Genomic DNA, 22105 nt, shown 5'->3' on the forward strand with positions numbered 1-22105 from the left:
ATATTTTAGCAAATATTCCTGTGGGCGCTTATTAGAGCGAGGCGCTTATTACGTCAAATACGGTAGTTCTGTTTTTATGTATACGAACCTATTGTATGCAATTTGCATTGCATTGTTTACCCTTCCTTATGTTTTGATGTAATGCAAACATTTGAGAAAAATTCAGGTGAGCCTGCCTTATGGCACTACAGGAATTGTTTTCAGAAGATCAATTACAATTTTGTATTTTCTGTAAAATTTACTGTTTGCTTTGGCTTTTTTACATTGGTTAACATGGTTTGGTTAACAGTTGCTTGATAAATTGTCATTACCTTACTCATTGAGAAACCAACTTTTTACCCTTTGTCAATATATGTGTGTTTCTTATATTTTTAATAACAAGCTTTTAAAGATGTTATATATTGTTTCAAGCACCTGGATTTCACAATGACACCAGATCAGACAAGTCATACAAAGGACTCTCCGGATGATGAATAATCCTCCCCAGAACAACCAACAGGTTCACCTCAGAAAGTGATGATTCTGAATGAATAATGCCACATCAGTGTGATTCTGTAGGTTGTTTTATTACGACATTAATCATGTCTAAAGGAATTAATACCACAGCATTGAGACTATGTTTATGTGGTGTACACTGACGCTGACTATACAAATCTGAATGACGTTTGTGGTTTACTGCACAAACATAATTGACTTTAGATATTCTTCTACGTTGAAATTCCTCTAAGATTTGACTAATTTGTTTATTTAGAAAATGGCATTGAAGCATCTGTTTCAGATTTTGAATATTCTTACACCTCTGGTTACTGAACCAATGAAATGTCATAAAATCAATAAATATGATTTTTTATATGAACAATTGTTTTGTTTTGCTTTTGATATTGATCATTCATAACAAAGGTGCTAACATATATCAAATATACTAATGCCCTGAATGTTTTCCTACAATTAATACAGCTCACTGAACGAAGATTTTAGTTCCATGTCAGTAGAAAAATTACATTGATATTTTTATGTACCAGTACTTTATTAGGTGTTTTCTGTGGATGCCATTAGTCTTATGCACCCATTTGGGTTAATGATATTCTGTTTCAAACTTCAATGAAACTCGTCTGTCAAGATGTAACAAGTACTGATACAGTTCCAAAATAATCTTTTAATCTCACCAGGAACAAAGGCCCAAGTGAGCACATAGCCAATGACTCTCATTTTTTTGTCAGAGTGAGTATGGTGTTATGCCACTTTACAAAATTCCAACAATATCATGATGGGTGACACCAAGCAATGTACCGATGTGGTGAATCGAATGCTTCAACCACTAGGCTAGAACAAACTGGGAATATGAAGATAAAATGTAAGGATACCATCATACCAGGACTGAATGCTTTTCATTTAATACGCTTAACATCTAAAATGAAATATATATGAACTTGAAAAATGTTTTCAACAAAAGTACATGCCCAACTTTAAGGGGATATTTACAACTGAAATAACACAGAATATTACTACAGCTATCTGCTATGCCCAGGCTAACATTATGTACCAGAAATAAGACATCTCGAAAAATTGCATCCGGATACCTGCCGGATTCCTGCCGACCTTCAGCAATGTTCAATTTTCATGGTTAGTTTCCAATATATTTTTAGGTGTTTCACACTTAATTGAACACAATGCACCCCCCAAATTGTGACAAGTTTTTTTAAACTCAGAATGAGGTATCCGGTGCCGGATCCCTGGACACCCAGATTGAGGTATCCGGTGAGGTATCCGGTGCAGGATACCCGGATTCCAGGTGGCATATTTTCCGGTGTGGTGTCCATGCCGGATACCACGGATCTGGTATCCGGCAAGGTATCTGCCACCGGATACCCGGACGCGTTTTGGGTAAGTGTCCGGTGGTATCCGGCAGGTATCCGGATACCGGAAACTGCATTTTTTTTGCTGTGCCTGTACATCACATCACATGATGCAGGTTACATTACACTACATTCACAATACATCTTTATCTATCAATCACTTTAGACAGGATAGTATTTCTGTACGTCTCATATATAGTTAGATTTAGTTGATGACTTGCAATTATTGATAGCTTTATATAAAACAGCTTTGATTTCAATTTGGTCCAAAGACTTTCTCACACTTCCCCAAATGCATTAAGGATTATTTTTAGTGTGTGCAGTCAATCAGCCAACTCCCGAACAACTCGAGACGATACGAGGTTAGAATTGGTCTTCAGAAAATCATGCTTGCCGTAAGAGGCGGCTGATGGTAGTCAGGCTCAATTTGATGGATGCATGTTACTGTATCCTTGTGGGGGAACTTTTTGTTCCAAAGGGCAAAAACTCTCCTTTTGAAATGATATAAACGACGGTCCAAACTGTCAATTTTGGTCTGGTTCTCGGATCAATGCGCGCTGCGACAACTGGTGACATGTAGAGACGGAGCCAAGCTAAAAGGTTACCCTGTTGCACCTTCATTCAAAAACGGTCGCTTACAACTGAATATTTTTAACTAGCACATATTTTGTGGTGGTTATTAAATCAGAATATCAACATTTGTCGAGTCTTCAACTAAAAGACGAATTGTCACGATGGAAGATAGCGGGGAAATAGCCATAAAAACGGTATATTGAAAACGGCGAGGCATTCTGTCAGTCTGGACATTCGTGACCAAATTGTTTATCCTAGGACAAGCCGAATGGCGACTCCAGCCCCTGTCATGGCCATTTTTGCGACCGGGTTCCATCTTAGCGCAAACGGTCATACCTTAACCAATTGTCCACTCGTTGTGTAATGAATGGTTCACATATATTTCCCCATATGGTATATATATTTCAGATGCAATTTAAAACACATCGGTACATGCGGAATTATACAGTATGATTGAAGATATTTAACTGTGTCTTGGGTATATTTTTAGATGCAAGACATGTAAAATCAAAAATTATTTCTGAGGAATTCTTTGACAAAGAACTTGAAATCATAAGCGCGTTCTGATTGGTTTGTAGCATTTTCGTTTATTTATGTAATTTGTTTTTGCATATTACATATAATACTTATATATGTATCAGCAAGTGTCTATAATCAGGCAATATTTATAGTGACTGAATCACTCAGGCAATGTATAAATTGACTTATATTTTCACCCAAAATACATAATTCATGAAAAATGAGACTTGATTTTTAGACGGATTGACTGAAATGAATCAGACTCCTAAATTTAATCATTTAATTTGGATCTAAACTGACGTCACTCTTGCTCAAAAACAACAAAACATACAGGCATGAAGTAAAATGCATTGAGAAGATCAATTTCTCAACATAATCAGCACTAAAAATGACAATCATACCGCTATCGAGAATGACGTCAGAGACCCCCAAAGGTGGGGGTGGTACAAAACTCGAGTTTTCAGAATCATTGACAATAGGCAGAGTACATAAACAATCCCTCACGTTCAATAACAAGTCATTAGTAGCGTGTGTGACCACCAAATGCCTCAATACACGCAAAAACTCTTCGACGCACAGAAAAAGTCAGTCGTCTGATGAGGTCACGTGGGATTTGACGCCATTCTTCTTGGAGGGCCAAGATCAGTTCTTGCCGGTTGGCTTGAGAGTGTGGTCGTTGTCGAACACGACGATCCATCAAGTCCCAGAGGTGTTCTATGGGGGACATGTCGGGTGAGCGTGCAGGCCACGGCAGGACGTTGACGTTGTTGGTTGCGAGGATGTTAGTGACAATTCTGGCTGTATGGGCTCAAGCGTTGTCATGCTGATAAATAACACCACGTGGCTGTTGTTGGAGAAATGGTAAGACAAATGGGCGGAGAATGTTATCCATGTAACGCTGAGCTGTCAAGTTTCCCTCAACGATGACCAGCGGTGTCCTCTCCTGCCCACAGATCCCTCCCCATACCATGACACTCCCTCCACCATATGGTACGACCTACTGCACGCAACACATCGCCGTTCGTTCACCCCTTCGGCGGTAAACATGTTGTCTTCCATCAGCCCTAAACATACAGAATCAACTTTCGTCAGTGAAGACAATCCTCTGCCAGTCACGTCGTTGCCAACGTCGTACAGTCCGGGCCCATCTCAATCGCAGACGACGATGTTGCGCTGTCAATAGCTGTCCTCTGTATGGTCTACAAGCCCTGATTCAATGAGCCCTGAGTCTCCTGGCCACTGTCTGTCGACTAACCCTGTGACCTAAGGCATTTGTCGCCGATGACGTCACTGTCAGGAAGCGATTTCGGAGGTGCAAGGTACGCAAGTACCGGTCATCATGGGGCGTGGTCACCCTCGGTCTGCCTGTTCTTGGCCTGTTAGCGGTCCGCCCTGTCTGTCTGTAACGTTGCATCAAGTATTGGTAACGGCAACACGGGAGCAACCGAAGGTTCGTGCAATATGGGCGTGGGTGGCTCCCATTTGTACCATACCCAAGGCTCGTTCACGTTGTTCGACTGTGAGTCGTGGCATTTCTTTTGTGTTTTTTTTATCACTGTGGATGTCTCACTTGCCGTTGCAATTGTTTTAATCCCTTACCCGAACGTGCTTTTGCAGTTGTCCGTGGTGCACGTGTTTTTCACTTTTTCGCGTGTTATCTCACAAACATGTAACAGACGATTATCATTTTCTGCATACACTATTGTTGTATTTAGGTTATGTGTTTTAAATAGACTTCATCGAAAAACTTTGTCTGAAATTTACATTTTCAGTTGGTAAAGTTTCTTTTGGACGTCAGTTTATTTTGATTTTACGACTATCAAAGAAACTTCTATAAGTAATTGAAAATGTTTCAACAATGAATTGAATGGTTCTTCAAACATGAAAGTGAGTGAGTGAGTTTGGTTTTACGCCGCTTTTAGCAATATTTGAACAATATCACGGCGGGGGACACCAGCAAACATGAAAGCATACTACAGTCCTTTTTTATGTTTCCTATTATTATTGATATAACATTCACTTCAGTAATAGATGATAACTGCTAAAATTTCATGCATGTGATATATAATACCAGTGCACATGCACAAGTATACAAAGATATGAAATAAAATAATAACAGTTGTGCAATGCAGATATGTTTGTCTAAAGAGAAAAAAGACTAACATTAATAACTTGTTTATGTGGGAATTTGAAACATCAGTTTTGAATAAGGAAACATAAAAAGCAATATCTGAGTGGACGAATGAGTTGGGTTTAACGCCGCTTTTAACAGTATTCCAGTTATATCAAGGCGTGTCAGCTTAATGTGGGAGGAAAGCCCAGTGAAACAGATCTCACAGGGCGAAACCAACGAGCACGGGTATAGTGTTGACAAACCAAATCGGGATTCTAATCCACAATCATAGGTTTCTTGCGTGCCCAAGGGACGCAACTCTGCACAGCGAATCGCAGCGCCTTAGACGACTGATTAAATTAAGAATGAGCTCTATCAGTATTACAATCATCTGATGATTGTCACAGCAAACTGGATGTAACTCCTTTGGGAGTGCCGGACAAAATTTATGAACAGAAGGGCCAGTCCTGGTAGCATGGATGTATTGTCTAATGAAGATGAGCTTGGGTATATAGGATGGGGATGACGATCTTTTAAGTAATTATGACCCAAAGACATTTTCGAGCCGGTGTCAGAGAGTGGGATTTCCCCCCTAGCCTAAATTCCCCCCGGAAAAAGGGTTATATAGCCTAATTCCCCCCCGGAAAAAGGGCTATTTAGCTTAATTTCCCCGGGGGAAAATGACTACATAGCCATATTTCCGCTTTAGAGTCAGATTTTCCCCCTTAATACAAGGGGGAAGTATGGCTATATAGAAGAATTTCCCCTATATCCCTCAGATTTTTAAAAAAACATAACCTACTGCACCATTTCACAAACATTGATCAAACAGCACTGGCAAAAGCGAACGTCTTGCATGCCATATTTGACAGAGAAATTGGAGTTAAACGTGTCTCAATTGAAAACAAGCTTTTAGGAATCCTGTATAACAAGTTAAGTGTTGAAAACATAGACGATTCCGACTTGCCACTTGTTATTCATGCCAGAGAACTTATTTATGAATTGTTGCTGGATACTAGTAAATACTTCACGTCAGTGATTTTCTACAATGCAGTGATTAAGGGTGTGTTGGAATCAACAAACAGTAAAACAGTGGAAGACAGTTATATTTTAGAATTTCTTGACAAAGTTTTGTCCTGTGTTTCTGGCGCAATAGACCAGCTTGAACTCCAAACCTCATCCGAATTGTATGTTCCCAGGAAATACCTTCAACTGGGACAAATGAAGATTTGGCTCTATTTGATTTAAAACAAGGTACAAGATATCTTCTTCCAGATGGTAAAACGTAATACCAACAAGGGTATAAAAAGTGATTTGGTTGGTCTGAACAAAAATTTGCAAGCTGTAAAACACATTGATTGTAAAGAGTCCAGACTGTTGAATTTGCATCCTGAAATTTTGCTAGCCACTGTAGTTATATTAGTTATTTAACCTAAGGGCTGACATTAGTACAGGTCCTAAAAGTGTTGTCGCAAGCATAGCCTGCAGTTCACAACCCTGTGCACTAAACAGAATCCGCTCATCAGTTGTTAAATGAACAGATGACGGAAACAGTACTCACGTATATATCTTCCACTGAAACACGAGTTGAAAAACTTGCGGCGTCACCTTTGGCAAGTGATCTTGTTCATGCATGCCTCTGTCCACAAACAGTAAATGGGTACCAAGGAGTTAATGTGGTAATGGTAATGTGAATGGGTAATCTTCTAGCGCCTGACAGGCAGCTTTGGTTGCATAGTTCACATGTAGCTGGGAAGTTCTGGAATGCAAAATATACAGACCTCTGTTCGGGGAGATATGTGCGCTATATACGTTGTAAATATACTATTTAATATACTTGACAGTGAGAGACTGAGGATTCTCGATGACAGAAAAGTAATATGTCATTGCAACAATAATAAGGAGAATGACTGCCGTTCAAGTTTACAGTGACGACCTGATAGAAATCAACTAGCAAAGTGTGTTTCAACTAGCAATGTAATGTATTGTTACTGAAGACAGTTGGGAGATTTTAGATTCGCTGATTTACCTCAAATACACCACAACAAAATAAAAATAAAAAACAACACATACCCTACCAAATAAATATATAATAAATAAAACAGTTCATTTCGTCAGTGACAAAAGGCTGATCTGTCGAGTGACAGATCCGCCATATCTCACTGTCAAAATGAACTATCCTCTTTTTATTAAAATTAAGAATGTATATCGCAAAAAAACACAAGATTTTAATCATGGTTTCTCTTGTAAATTACTCCATCAGCCGACTGTACATCTAGGTACTTTTGATAATAAACATATATTTAATTATGGGGGAAATCTGACTCCAAAGCGGAAAATTGGCTATATAGTGTATTTTCCGGGTGGGAAATATGGCCATATAGTGTGCTTTCCGTGGGAAGTATGGCTATATAGCCAGTTTTCTGGGGGAAATTTGGCAATATAGCCCCTTTTCCGGGGGGAAATTTGGCTATATAGCCCTTTTTCCGGGGGAAATTAGGCTAGGGGGGGAATTCAACTATCTGACACCGGTCCCCATGATATCAAGCATATGACTATATAGATTCCAAGTTAGGATTCACTTTCTCCCATCGGGCCCCGCTCCATCCATACAATGACGAGTATAAAATGTCGTGAAAATTACTGCCTCTGTGGTCTAGTGGTAGAGCGTCCGCCCGGAGCGGAAGGTCCGGGGTTCGATGGCTATCAGGAGTGGAACACAAATGAAAACAAAGGCAAAGTTGTTTATATACAAATCAAGTTTATTGAAGTTGAAACAATATTTAAAAGGAATGATTGAACAAGTTCCAGATGAATAGGTATGGTATCGGAAATAAAAAATCAAAATCAAATTTTCATACAGAGAATGTGCATATAATGGAAGGCAACAACCTGCATTCCTCTCATTCTACTCAGCAATTGTACATATGGTGATACCGTGGGGATGTTAAATGTGTCCAAGTTATAAACTCTTTTTGGCTCTGCCCCTCAGCCCCTCTTTTATTTCTCACATTGAAATATAATCAAGGTAGTATTTGGCAATCCAATACAGCCACCATTCATCCATGAAATCATTTTTGTCTGCAATTATTTCTAATAACAGTGGCATATCTCTGATAAGGTTTTGGATGTCCTGGTCAATGAAATACTGGTGTGCCACCTGTATTGTTCTGGACATTCACATCAGCTCCAGCCTCCAGTAACACATCAACACACTTTGTAGATCCATTACATTCTGCTGCTGCTGCTGCTGCTGCTGCTGCATGCAGCGGTGTGTCACCTGTATTGTTCTGAACATTCACATTAGCTCCAGCCTGCAGTAACGCATCAACACTCCATGTAGATCGATACTTTGGTGCTGCTGCTGCATTATGAAGTGGTGTGTCACCTGTATTGTTCTGTACATTCACATAAGCTCCAGCCTCCAGTAACACAGCAACACTCACTGCAGATCTAAGCCATCCTGCTGGCGCTGCTTTATGAAGTGGTGTGTCACCTGTATTGTTCTGTACATGCACATCAGCTCCAGCCTTAAATAACTCATCAATACACCTTGTCGATGTATACCATTCTCTTGCTGCTGCTGCTGTACTCAGCGTCGTGTCACCTGTATTGTTCTGTACATTCGCATTAGCTCCAGCCTTCAGTAACGCATCAACACTCTCTGTAGATGCATACTTTGCTGCTGCTGCTGCTGCATGGAGTGGTGTGTCACCTGTATTGTTCTGTACACTCACATTAGCTCCAGCCTTCAGTAACGCATCAACACACTTTGTAGATTCATACCCTGCTGCTGCTGCTTTATGAAGTGGTGTGTCACCTGTATTGTTCTGTACACTCACATTAGCTCCAGCCTTCAGTAACGCATCAACACACTTTTTAGATTCATACCTTGCTGCTGCATGCAGCGGTGTGTCGGCTGTATTGTTCTGTACATTCACATTAGCTCCAGCCTTCACTAACACATCGACACACCCTGTAAATCCATACCATGCTGCTGCTGCTGCTGCTTCATGAAGTGGTGTGTCACCTTTATTGTTCTGTACACTCACATTAGCTCCAGCCTTCAGTAACAGACCAACCCTCTCTGTAGATCCATACCTTCTTGCTACTACATGAAGTGGTGTGTATCCTGTATTGTTCTGTACATTCACATTAGCTCCAGCCTTCAGTAACACATCAACACTCTCTGAAGATCCATACCTTGCTGCTGCTGCTTTATGAAGAGGTGTGTCACCTGTATTGTTCTGTACATTCACATAAGCTCCAGCCTTCAGTAACGCATCAGCACTCCCTGAAGATCCATACCTTGCTGCTGCTGCTTTATGAAGAGGTGTGTCACCTGTATTGTTCTGAACATTCACATTAGCTGCAGCCTTCAATAACAGATCAACACACTCTGGATATCCATCCCATCCTGCTGTATGAAGTGGTGTGTCACCTGTATTGTTCTGTACATTCACATTAGCTCCAGCCTTCAGTAACAGACCAACCCTCTCTGTAAATCTATACCTTCTTGCTGCTGCATGAAGTGGTGTGTTACCTGTATTGTTCTGTACATTCACATTAGCTCCAGCCTTCAGTAACGCATCAACACACTTTGTAGATCCGTACCCTTTTGCTGCTGCTGCTGCTCCTGCTGCTGCATGAAGTGGTGTGTCACCTGTATTGTTCTGTACATTCACATTAGCTCCAGCCTTCAGTAACGCATCAACACACTTTGTAGATCCGTACCCTTTTTCTGCTGCTGCTGCTGCTGCTGCTGCATGAAGTGGTGTGTCACCTGTATTGTTCTGTACATTCACATAAGCTCCAGCCTTCAGTAACGCATCAGCACTCCATGTAGATCCACACCTTGCTGCTGCTGCTGTATGAAGTGGTGTGTCACCTGTATTGTTCTGTACATTCACATTAGCTCCAGCCTTCAGTAACACACCAACACACTTTGTATATCCATCCCTTCCTGCTGTATGAAGTGGTGTGTCACCTATATTGTTCTGGACATTCACATTTGCTCCTTTCCCCAACAAAAACAAGACAACATTAGGGTTTCTTCCACATGCGCAGTGAAGAGGAGTATCGCCATCAGATGCAATCATGTCAACTTTGGCACCCTCCTCAAACAACATCTTGATGGTAGGCAAGTGTTCTAACCTACAAGCAATGTACACAGCATCACCGTCAACCTGTGCTCCTCTGTCTAAAAGACAACGCGTCATATGCGTGTTCTGGCTCATCAATGCACAACCAAGACCTCTCTGTTTATCTATATCACATCCTTTCTGCAGCAGCAGTTCCACCACCCCGACATGACCATTTTTTATGGCAAGGTATACAGGAGTTTGGTACATACAAAACAATAGACAAAAATGCTCATTAACATCCACGCCCATGTTGATTGCATGTTCAACAGCTGATGTAAGGCCATTTGCGCAAAGGTATTGAAAGACTGTTTGATCGTGACGGTCTCTTGCATTCAGGTCAGGGTGAAGGGCCATAATTTGATTTACAAACACACTGTCTTTGGTTTCTGCTGCTAACATGAGTGGCGTTTTCTCCTTCCTACCATATCTAGCATCTATCTCAAGCTGATAGTGTTCACTGATATAGGTCAGTACACTACAAGCAGCATTCATGCAGACCCCAAGTAATATGTCTCTCAGTTCACTCTGGCTTAATGTTCTGTTTTCTTTCTCCATAATAAATTTGATGAGATGATGTGACTTGCTGCTAGAAATTAATTTACAAAATGACTGTTTTGAAGAGTTATCAGCTAGTTTGAGAATATCAGAAACAGACATGTGACACTGTGTCTTCAGGCAGCCCATTAGCAAGTCTATAAACTCTGGATTACAACATGCATGGTGCGATAAGACATGCAACAAATTGCTCCTTGAAATTTCAGTTGCAAATCTTCTTGCTAGATGTTTAGCATAGTTCCAGGAGATGTTTGCAACAAGATCTGTCTCACCAGGAACGTTTTCCCCTGGTCTTGTGGAGGCTTTAAGACGAAGTCTCTGATGGATGAATGACAAACTGCAAAAATCGATGATAAACTTTGATTGTTTCATGCTGAGAATTAAAGCGACACTGTCATATATAGAGGGATGGTCAAACATGTATGTGTCATCTTCCTTCTTGAGGTAAGATCCAGCCAAATCATCAGCAGCTGTTATGTATTTGTATCCATGGGCATCCTCCTCTTCCAACTCTTGTCCACTAATCTTTCCATCCCTTTTAATCATAGCCTTGAACAGGGAAACCTTTATCTCATCTTTAAGAAATTTATCTAGGGTCTGTTTGAGGAATGCTAGAGGCGCTTGAAAAAAGGTATCTACTGGAAGCTGAGTCTGATCCTTTTCATATGTTGTGACAAACATTTTACACACGTGGGGAAAGCCATGTGGACAGTCAGATTGACATATCCGAGACACGGTTGACTCATCAAAGTCTATGTTTTTTGTTTTGGCATGAACATGCCATATCTTCCTTCGTTCATTAGAGTCTCTCTGTGAGGAGACTTCCACCACATACTGGGGAATAGATATGTAACCTGCCATCCTTCCCAAGTCTGCCAGTGAGGATTTCAGCACATAGTCACGGCCTACGAGGATAATGATCGTTTTGCTTTTGTTTGGTGCTGTTCTTTTGAGAATTGTTTGCTCATCCTTTGTTCTCTCTTTTTTACTTTTAGTGGACTGATCCATAGAGTCCTTTTCAGTGGTCTTGTCTGTATCCTTCATATCCACAAAAGGTCGTAGACTTGGTCTCCACTTAGCCCATTCTGCTACATCAAATTCTAGATCACCGAATATGTCATCTAACATAATGACAGGGTTAATGCTGGCCGTTATGACCTCATTGAACTCTTCTGGTGACACCACCTGATACACTTGTCTCCCCTGAGTGTGCTGATCTTTGAGGGCCATGTAGGCTATCGTAGACTTCCCCTCTCCCGGCCTTCCTTTAATTGTCACCCATGTTGCTCCTCTGTCCAGCTTCTGCGTCACTTTCTGGAGGGCTTCTGTCTCCACCATGTCTTTACTCATTGACTGAATCCTAGATTCCGTTCTTTCTGTGAAAGCAGGGCACATTCGATATATATATATATAACCATATAAAAATATGTGTAAAAGTATACAGTCTGCCATATTTTAATTTGACCTCAATTAAAGGAATAAAGTGTGGTCATTATCAATCACATACAGTTTGACTCTGAGATCACTGATTTTGAAATGTGTCAGTGACTGAGGGAGTGAGGGAGTAATATGTTGAATATTGTCGATTTACAATCAATAGTTTACACAAAATATCTTGAATTAATTGTGCCGCCTTCAAATTGTTTAAATTGAAACACTGCTTTTCACAGCATTTCTCTATTTTTCGATATAGATCTGCAAGTTATTTGTTCTGAACCAGAGAGCAGGCAGTTTAAGAGACGTTCGAATAGTACCTGTTCTATGTGTGGATAATAACAGAATGTTCATATGAACGAAGCAGCCAGAATACCAAAGTATAGAATTAAAGTGACAAAACCGTTTTGATAATCATAAGCAACAGTCCACTGAAGGATTCTGTCTATATATCATAAACACCTGTTTATGAAACACTATCAAGTAGTGATGATACCAGGTCCTTGCAAGTAGGTGAGGGTAAGTTTCCTGCTTGACATAATGGGAAATTTTACTTTTGAAAGTTGAAGTCATCCCCCTTGCCATACAGTCTTATGGAGAGGTGTTGTGTCATTCAGCATCTTCATTCATAGATCTAAATACGAAAAACAGCCCAGACGGTCTGACTGGTCTCCCTTATTTATAGTCCAGGTGGCTAAACCAGTGAAAGGGTCATTGACTGATATCTGATCACTAATATACCTGAAGCCTAAGATAAACGTCTTGGCCAAATTACCTTGTTTTCACTTTTCCAAACCAAACAGAAATTCTGATTCATATATATTTGTTGATTTTATCTTCCAGCTACTTAGGAGTTGCCATATATGTTGTATAAATTTCTAATGTGTATGTTGTATCACTAGATACAAATATGTTCCAACAACCTATCAATTTACATTTGATCTGAGTGATTTAGATGACAAAATCATGGGCACGCTGCAATTTGTGTATGGTCCTGTAGGGATGTAACATAATGTGAAATGTAACAAATATCAAGAAATAATACTTCAGTGGCTTTACTAGGTTCATTACAAAACTCGATATAAATTATAGTCATGAACACTTAAACTGTGTACCCGAAGTGACAGTTGGAACGAATAGGAAGATTTCAGAGCCAGCGTTTACTACAAAATATAAACTGACGTCCAAAAGAAACTTTACCAGAGTTTGAAATCACTCTTGCTCAAAAACAACAAAACATACATGCATGAAGCAAAGTGTATTAAGAAGATCAAACTTGAGCTTTCAGGATTATGGACAATAGGCAGAGTACATAAACAATCGCTCACGTTCAGTAACAAGTCATTAGTAGCGTGTGTGACCACCAAATGCCTCAATACACGCAAAAACTCTTCGACACACAGAAAATGTCAGTCGTCTGATGAGGTCACGTGCGATTTGACGCCACTCGTCGTCGAGGGCCAAGATCAGTGCCGGTTGGCTTGAGAGTGTGGTCGTTGTCGAACCCTACGATCCATCAAGTCCCAGAGGTGTTCTATGGAGGACATGTCGGGTGAGCGTGCAGGCAACGGCAGGACGTTGACGTTGTTAGCTGCTAGGAAGTTAGAGACAATTCTGGCTGTATGGGCTCAAGCGATGTCATGCTGATAAATAACACCCCGTGGCTGCTGTTGGAGAAATGGTAGGACAACTGGACGAAGAATGTTATCCATGTACCGCTGAGCTGCCCACAGATCCCTCCCCACACCATGACACTCCCTCCACCATATGGTACGACCTCCTGCACGCAACACGCCGCCGTTCGTTCACCCCTTCGGCGGTAAACACGTTGTCTTCCATCAGCCCTAAACATACAGAATCGACTTTCGTCAGTGAAGACAACCCTCTTCTAGTCACGTCGTTGCCAACGTTGTACAGTCCAGGCCCATCTCAATCGCAGACGACGATGTTGCGCTGTCAATAGCTGTCCTCTGTATGGTCTAAAAGCCCTGATTCCATGAGCCCTGAGTCTCCTGGCCACTGTCTGTCGACTAACCCTGTGACCTAAGGCATTTGTCGCCGATGACGTCACTATCAGGAAGCGATTTCGGAGGTGCAAGGTACGCAAGTACCGGTCATCATTGGGCGTAGTCACCCTCGGTCTGCCTGTTCTTGGCCTGTCAGCGGTCCGCCCTGTCTGTCTGTAACGTTGCATCAAGTTGGTAACGGCAACACGGGAGCAACCGAAGGCTCGTGCGATATTGGCGTGGGTGGCTGCCATCTGTACCATACCCAAGGCTCGTTCACGTTGTTCGACTGTGAGTCGTGGCATTTCTTTTGTGTTTTTTTATCACTGTGGATGTCTGACTTGCCCCTGCAATCGTTTTATACCCTTACCCGCACGTGCATTTGCAGTTGTCCGTGGTGCACGTGTGTTTCATTTTTTCGCGTGTTATCTCGCAGACATGTAACAGACGATTAACATTTTCTGCCAACACTATTGTTGTATTTAGGTTATGTGTTTTAGATAGACTTCATCGAAAAAAATTTAACTTTGTCTGAAATTTATATTTTCAGTTGGTAAAGTTTCTTTTGGACGTCACTTTATATGCTTCAGCTTAACGATCATTGTGAGAACAAGTACAGAGATCTAGATAACTTACTCCTGATCTTCCGTGCTGCAACAGTCAGTGGCTTCTCCTCTTCCTCTGGGTTGGTCTGAGGTGTACCAACGTTTTGCGTTCCGCCAATGTTCAGATTCCTGGCGCCCTGGACTGTCACATCACCAAACTGCTGCCGTACTTGGATAAGGTTGTACTGGGTGACTGTAACAGAAACCATATACCTGAAGCTTTCAAGATTGTGTTCCATATTTAAACAGATATATTTCTCATGATACTGAAAACAGACAACTGTCATGAACAGACAACAAACTGCTCCTTCATATTAGTGGCTATATTTTCGTAAATAGTGACTTTCGTGTTACGATTGTTCAAAAGTGGCAAACCTGCAATTGAGCAGAGCTGGACCTTAGAAGTGGTTGTATAGGGTTAATGTCATCCGTGTAAAATAATTAAGGAAATACTGTCATAGCCTATTAGCTTAAAAAAGCAAAGTCATTTGAAAACACCATGTTGAAGGTATTAGATATTTGAAAATTAGTCATGTCCCTGTTTATCTGCACTCACCCACAGAAGAATCACCAGTCACTGGTACCACAGGTAGCCCGGATGACTGTATCTCTGATGCAACAGATCCTGGTATTCTGGGTAGAAGGGATGATGTGGACGCTGGTGTCAGGGCTGCCATTGTCGGGTCCTGTAGACTGGTTGTGTTAGGAACTACACAAGATGTAGTTGAGGACAATTGTGCCTGGCTTGTTGCCTGATCAACATCACCATCTGAAGCTGATTGGAGTTGTGTCCCCTGCTGTGGTGTTGACGCTATTTCTCCCTGTGGTTGTTGACAACATCCCACAATGTGTTGTGCTAGTGTCGTGGTATCTACGAAGGAACAAGCATGTCACATTTGGATCGCAAGCTATTTGAAAAATACATCAAAAATATAAATTATCTCCGATTCAATTTCAAACAAAATACTGCTGCAAAAGACATTGTCTGCCATTAAAATTACATTGTTACAAGCTGTTTTTAAGTAAAACATATTTAGACTCATTTAACAAAACCTGGTTTTGCAGCTGTAGCTCCATACCAAATAAGTTTATTTTCACCACCCTAGCCGTGGTAACAAACAGTTATAGTGAGTTAAACAATTGAATAAAGGATTGTGCAAGGCTCCACACGATTTTGTCGAATCTAATATGCACACTATTGCAAGTACTTGAAACTGTTAATGCAGTAGTAAATACACTGAACACGTTGTGATACAGTAAGTGGCGGAGTATGCTTATGACGTAGCTTTTAGCAATATTCAAGCAATATCAAGGTGGGGGACACTAGAAATTGGCTTCACACATTGCACCCATGTCGGGAATTGAACCTTGGTCTTCGGCCTGACGATCAAACGCTTTAACCACTAGGCTTCCCGACCGCCCCTCGTTGTGATACAAAGTGTAGTAACAGGACTATCTGGCAGATACACCTTACTATGGTTGTTCTACAGGTGCGATTGGTGATGTGTTTCTCTTTGGAAAACACATGTTAATTTCAGTAATTGAGTAGGATTTCAAAATACTAGTATCTATCTTATTAATTGAAACATATTTTCCTGTCCATATGCTTCAATTCCTCAGGTAGCACCTAACTGTCTTTAATAGTCACTGACATGGTGGGATTCTAAAACAGCATCCTCAACAAGCAAGTGAAATTGCTTCATACAAACCTTTCTCTACAAGTTGATATGACTCTTGTTGAACAGTCTGGAGTTTGACCTCTACAGTACCTGCTCCAAGCTGTGACAAGTCTTCTATTCCTTCCCCCTCTTCCTCATCTGTGATGTCATCAAACGAGCATCCATCAGCACTCTCTTCATCAACATCTTTATTTTCTGCACCCTCTGCAGTACAGCCTGCTCCTTCAATTGTTCCTTGAGGGTTGTCCGTGGGAATACCTGCAAGGTCCATGTTTTCCCCGTCTGATGAAGTGTCACCGTCATTGTGCTTCCCAGGGCACTCTGCTGGTGTACATCCTCCACACTCTGTGTCACTATCATCCATCTGGCCTTGATCGTTCTGATTCAGTCTTTGAACATTCTTCACTGTTTCTTGTTTTTCATCAGTGTCTTCAATCTAAGTCGGCATCTAACTCATCATCATCATCATCCTACAAGAAAAAAGTCCTGACGTGTACAGTGTCTGCCTGGAGGACAGCCTTACATTTGGTATCAGTGTATCAAGTATGAGAATTCTCTGCCACAGCACTGTAGCTAACCTGGATATTTTGTCAAATCGATGCTAGCTTTCAGTAAAATCTCTGCAAGTAAAAACTGTTAACAATACATTTATTATAGAAATGAGTGTGGCATATACAGTTATAAAGGTTGTTGTTTTTCATCAAAAGTCATGTTTTACTGTCATGAAAACAAAAACCAGTACTTTCACTTGTGTGAAAATACACAAAAACATGGCCCCGGGATGACAGAACAAGTATCATCCACAGTTACCCCCCTTGAGAGTTGTCTCCCTTGATTTATCTGTCAGCGTAAAAGCAGAACAAAACAAAATGACTAAACAAACTTTCAACTTGTAGTATTGACTATGTGATGTCATATAACTTTCATATTACAAAATAATATCACCATGATGTCTGTAATGTTCTTGTTTGACTTTCGTACCACAAACTTGTGACAAAGCGGGTGACTGATGTTTGCCATGATTGTCGCTCTGTTGTATACATGTATTTAACTGTAAACTGTAAACTGAAATAGTATCTGTATCGCCAAAACAAACCTGAAGATAAATTTTTAAGTACCAAATTTCATTACAGTTTTAGTAAATAATAATAAAGTAGCAATAAATATCCATGGCTGGCTTAAAACAATGTTTATGGCAAAAGGTGAGACTTCCGGTCGTATACCCCTTCAAAAATATATATAATGATATATATATATATATAACTTTTGGCGGAAGTCTTTACAATGGACGGATGACTGATGGTCCCTATAAAACAATTCAGGCTAAAGGTTTAACAATTCCTAACTGTACATTTGTACACTAAACATGTCCTTGTTGGTATGATATGAGTAATGAGTTAGATAGATGTAAACATTGTTTTATAATAAACGATATGTTTGTCTCACATGTATAAGTATATATGTACATATGTAATGCATTAATGATAGTGAACCTATTTTCGAAACAGTCCTAACTGTAAATTATTGTCCTTAACACGTTTCACTGTTATCATGGAGACAGGCGTGAATGTTGGTCTGGTTTCTATGTTGCGAGGTTTGAGGACTTTATACAGCGAGAATAATTGACGTGTTAGAGCAATGGAGTAAACATACAGTACGCTTAGCGTAAGGGAGGTAACACTCTTTTAGTACGATTCATGATTATATAAATACCACACACTCACAACGTTATGGTTTTCAATTTTAACAATGTGTGGATGGAAGACATTTACAGGTACATTTTGAGGCCCACCTACTACCAACAAAAGTATCAAATTTCATTATCTTTTAGTGAAGCGTGAGAACCATGACAAATCCATGTAAAACATTATAAAAACAAGGGCAAAAGTGAGCGTGGCTCACTAATACCCCGGACCCGCCCAGTGTGTCAGTAGTTTCAAATTAAATACCTAGGATGGGTTAGGGTTTGAAAAATTCATAGAAAAATGGAAAATTAATAAAAACATTGTTTTTTTTCTTTTGACTGCACCGCTCCGTTTGACAAAGATTAAACGTACTATGTTTGAGATGAATCTACTAAATAGTTTCGGAAAAATCGCGCGGTCAAAATTTTCGGACGGACGGACGGACGGACGGAGAGACGGACGTACGGATGGACAGGACCTTTGTATATCTATATACTCCCGGGGGTAAAATAAATCTACAAGCAGCGATCTTTGTAAGTAAAAATAAATCTATCCCTTGTTTATGTTATATACTGGATTTCCCCATTCTGTAACAACGGGACGAACAGACACAGTTGTACTTCCTGACGCTACTGGGCTAGTTTCGTTATCTCACTCACCAACATCGCGTCCATATCAGTATACACACTGAACTATTCCTTCTCAAATTCAACCGACAATAAATAGTTACACAGTGATGATAACAGACAAGCATAAATCTGCCGACACTTACTTACTGTGTTGTATCATGGGGATATGCGTGGATGAGATCCGCACCCTGTCAAGACACGTTGCAACTGGAAAAACACAGTGCTAAATTTAGCTGTATATCCCAGCTCCTCACAGCGATGCTTCGTTCCCGGCGCTACCTTGTTTTCAAATAGCGAAAGGAAGCTCCTGCACAGCGCTTGCGTAAACTGTTTCCCGCATCCTTCGCTTGGTGTCGCTGCTCTCCCATCCAGGATAGACTGGCACCTAACCTGGTTACAGGCTCCTTATGCGCATCGTCAAGGTTAAATTGTGATATGAGAGACGGGGCCCAGCTTTGACTGGTACCCTGTCCTTTGCCTCATTGAGGCGGCACAAGTAATGCGACAAAGAGCGCAAGCGCACTAGGGGATACAAACCCGTCTAGGAGAAGGCCTACTGTCACCAGCTGGTTAGACTGGGTACCGCGTTGGGTCGCTGCTCTCGGTTCTCGGTTGGGCGAGTCATGTCAACTTTCCAAAAGTAGCATATTTGCAGTAAAAGTTGTGACTATTGGTACAATTATTGCGTGCCGTGCATACCGTGCTTTATTTGTTTCTTTGTTTGAGAAAGGAGTATGTGGATGAGTAATATTTGGAATATTGTAATTTTTAAAAGATAACTTGTCACCCTCTTTACAGCGCCTTATGCTAAAACAATTCAGCAGGCTAAAGGTTAAACCATTCCTAACTGTACATTGGTACACTGAACATGTTTTTGTTAGTCGGGCACTATGATGAAAGGGGGATAAACTCTATGATATGAGTAATGAGTTAAATAGATTTAAACCTTTTTTTCTAAGAAACCATATATTTGCCTCAAACATGTAAAGTAATATGCGTACATATGAAATGTATAAATCAGTATGAAAATATTTTTTTCAGGCTCAGTTATCAAGGGGACCAAGTTTTTGTCATGGTGACAGGCGTGAATGTTGACCTGTTTTCCGTGTAGCGAGGTGTGAACACTTTTCTACTGAGTTTTTACAGCGTGAATAGTTGACGTGTCAGGGCAAAGGAGTAAACGTACAGTACGCTTAGCATAAGGGAGGTAACTCTGCTAGAGAAACTTTTTTCATGATTGTATGAAAACTACACACTCACAACGTTTCACAGCGAGTTTCGTTATCTCACCAACATCGCATCAATGTTAGTATACACACTTAACTATTCGTTCTCAAATTCAACCCGACATTAAATAGTTACATAGTGATGATTACAGACAAGCATAAATCCGCCGACACTTACTTACTGTGTTGTATCATGGGGATATGCGTGGACGGGATCCCCACCCTGTCAAGACAAGTTTCAATTGGAAAAACCACGGACTTGTTATACAGGTCCGTGGAAAAACACAGTGCTAAATTTAGCTGTATATCCCAGCTCCTCACAGCGATGCCTCGTTCCCGGCGCTACCTTGTATTCACATAGCGAAAGGAAGCTCTTGCACAGCACTAGCGTAGGCTGTTTCTCGCATCCTTCGCTTGTTGTCGCTGCTCTCCCATCCAAGAGAAGCATTCGACACCACTCGCCCCTTTCCGTAACCTACACTATACATGAGAATAACACTAGTTGGTCGCGAATGATATTGTGAAATGAGAAACGTGTCCCAGCTTAGACTGGTACCCTGTCCTTCGCCCTCAAGCGGCGAGGAGCGCAAGCGTACATAGGGCAGGCAAACAAGTCTAAGAGAAGGACTGCTGTCACTCACTATTTAGACTGGTTTCCGGATCCTCCACGTTGGGTTGGTGCCCTCCTTTCTAAGATTGTGTTTGTTTGTTATTTAATGCTGCACTCAGTAATATTCCCGCTATATGACGGCGGTCTGTAAGTAATCGACTCTGGACCAGACAATCCAGTGATTTATATCATGAACATCGATCCATGCAATTGGGATCGATGACATGCATCAACCAAGTCAGCGAGCCTGACCACCCGATCCCGTTAGTCGCCTCTTACGACAAGCATAGTCGCCTTTAACGGCAAGCATGGGTTGCACACAAAACTGAATGTTGTCCAAATATTGATCTGTTTATAAACAAATTGAATAGATTTGATGATTCAAACAATTTCAAGGCATGAAAAGGACGAGTAAATATTCAACTGGCAATACTTTACCAAATTACGAAACGGGAATCGTTTGAACTCTGCTTTGTATAGCTTATGTCAAATAATGGTTTTGGGCCCGAATTCAGTGGGTGTACGGAATTCCTGATTGTACTATTCTCGTGATTGCAATTAGGAACTTACTTATAAATATGACCATCTGGTCAAAAATCAAGACATTAATAAATGGTCTAATTCTTCGTGTGTAATTGTTGGCGTTATTTTCACAAATTTCCATTGATTGTGCATTTTTCCAAGTGAACATTTAAGTACTGAGCGTTGTTCCTTATCTAATAATATTTTTGATTGAATAGTCAACGCTGGTATTGGGCGATTTGACAAAAAGACTATTCAACCTCTAATATTTAATGTTGGAGGTATCCGTTTAACAGTTCTATTATTGTATACATACAACGTGTTTATGTGCCTCGTGAGAAAATGTTGCCCTGATAATACATGAATGCTTACCCGATGAGAAGGTACAGACCACTACTGTGCATTCTGTGTCTGTCTGTCTGTCTATCTGTCTGTCTGTCTATCTGTCTGTCTGTCTGTCTGTTTGCGCGCGGATCAAGATTAAGGCTGGTTTGACAGTGCTAGCCCATTGAAATACCATGTCACAGTTAAACATGAATACCCCACTCACAATGTACTGCCTCCGAGCCAACCGGTCCTTATTTTATTCTCTTTAATGACAAGCACCAGGCAGGGTAACAACAAGTACCATATTTTAACGTCTTTAGGCATCACACGGCAGGTGATCAAACAACCGACGTTTCACTAAAAGGCAGGCGCTCTACCACTACACCCCAACAGAGGACGAAGGCACAGAGCATAAAATGTGTCTCAGGAGAACATATCATGTGTCTCATCCGGTATGGCTTGGGAGGCCTTGGGAGGTCTTGGGAGGACAACGTGTTGAAATACCAAGGGCAAATAGCAGTATCCCTGGGCGGGAAATTTTGAACCAGAGTTCGCAGCCAAAGTCCCTGGTATCGGATACGTTTAGATGACGTGACGTGAGGTGAGATAAAATGGAATTTAA

The 22105-nt window shown here is 40.9% G+C and overlaps 1 protein-coding gene across 6 annotated transcripts in view; it reads right to left on the minus strand.

The window, feature by feature from the left end:
- Nucleotides 1-7864: 7864 nt before the first annotated feature.
- Nucleotides 7865-22105, minus strand: part of LOC124115526 — a 71626-nt gene continuing 57385 nt past the window's right edge. Inside the window, exons 1-5 of one of the 6 annotated variants that reach the window (XM_048398583.1) lie at nt 20207-20603; nt 16515-16954; nt 15362-15676; nt 14837-14998; nt 7865-12136 (exon numbers count right to left, since the gene is read on the minus strand). In XM_048398583.1, the coding sequence (XP_048254540.1) occupies nt 8199-12136; nt 14837-14998; nt 15362-15676; nt 16515-16848 (4749 nt within the window). In that variant the 5' untranslated portion in view covers nt 16849-16954; nt 20207-20603 and the 3' untranslated portion in view covers nt 7865-8198. The other 5 variants (XM_048398581.1, XM_048398584.1, XM_048398579.1 and 2 more) reach the window with 5 other exon arrangements.

Source organism: Haliotis rufescens, unplaced genomic scaffold (assembly GCF_023055435.1).
Source record: "Haliotis rufescens isolate VD_foot unplaced genomic scaffold, xgHalRufe1.0.p SCAF_18, whole genome shotgun sequence".
NCBI classification, from domain to species: Eukaryota; Metazoa; Mollusca; class Gastropoda; order Lepetellida; family Haliotidae; genus Haliotis; species Haliotis rufescens.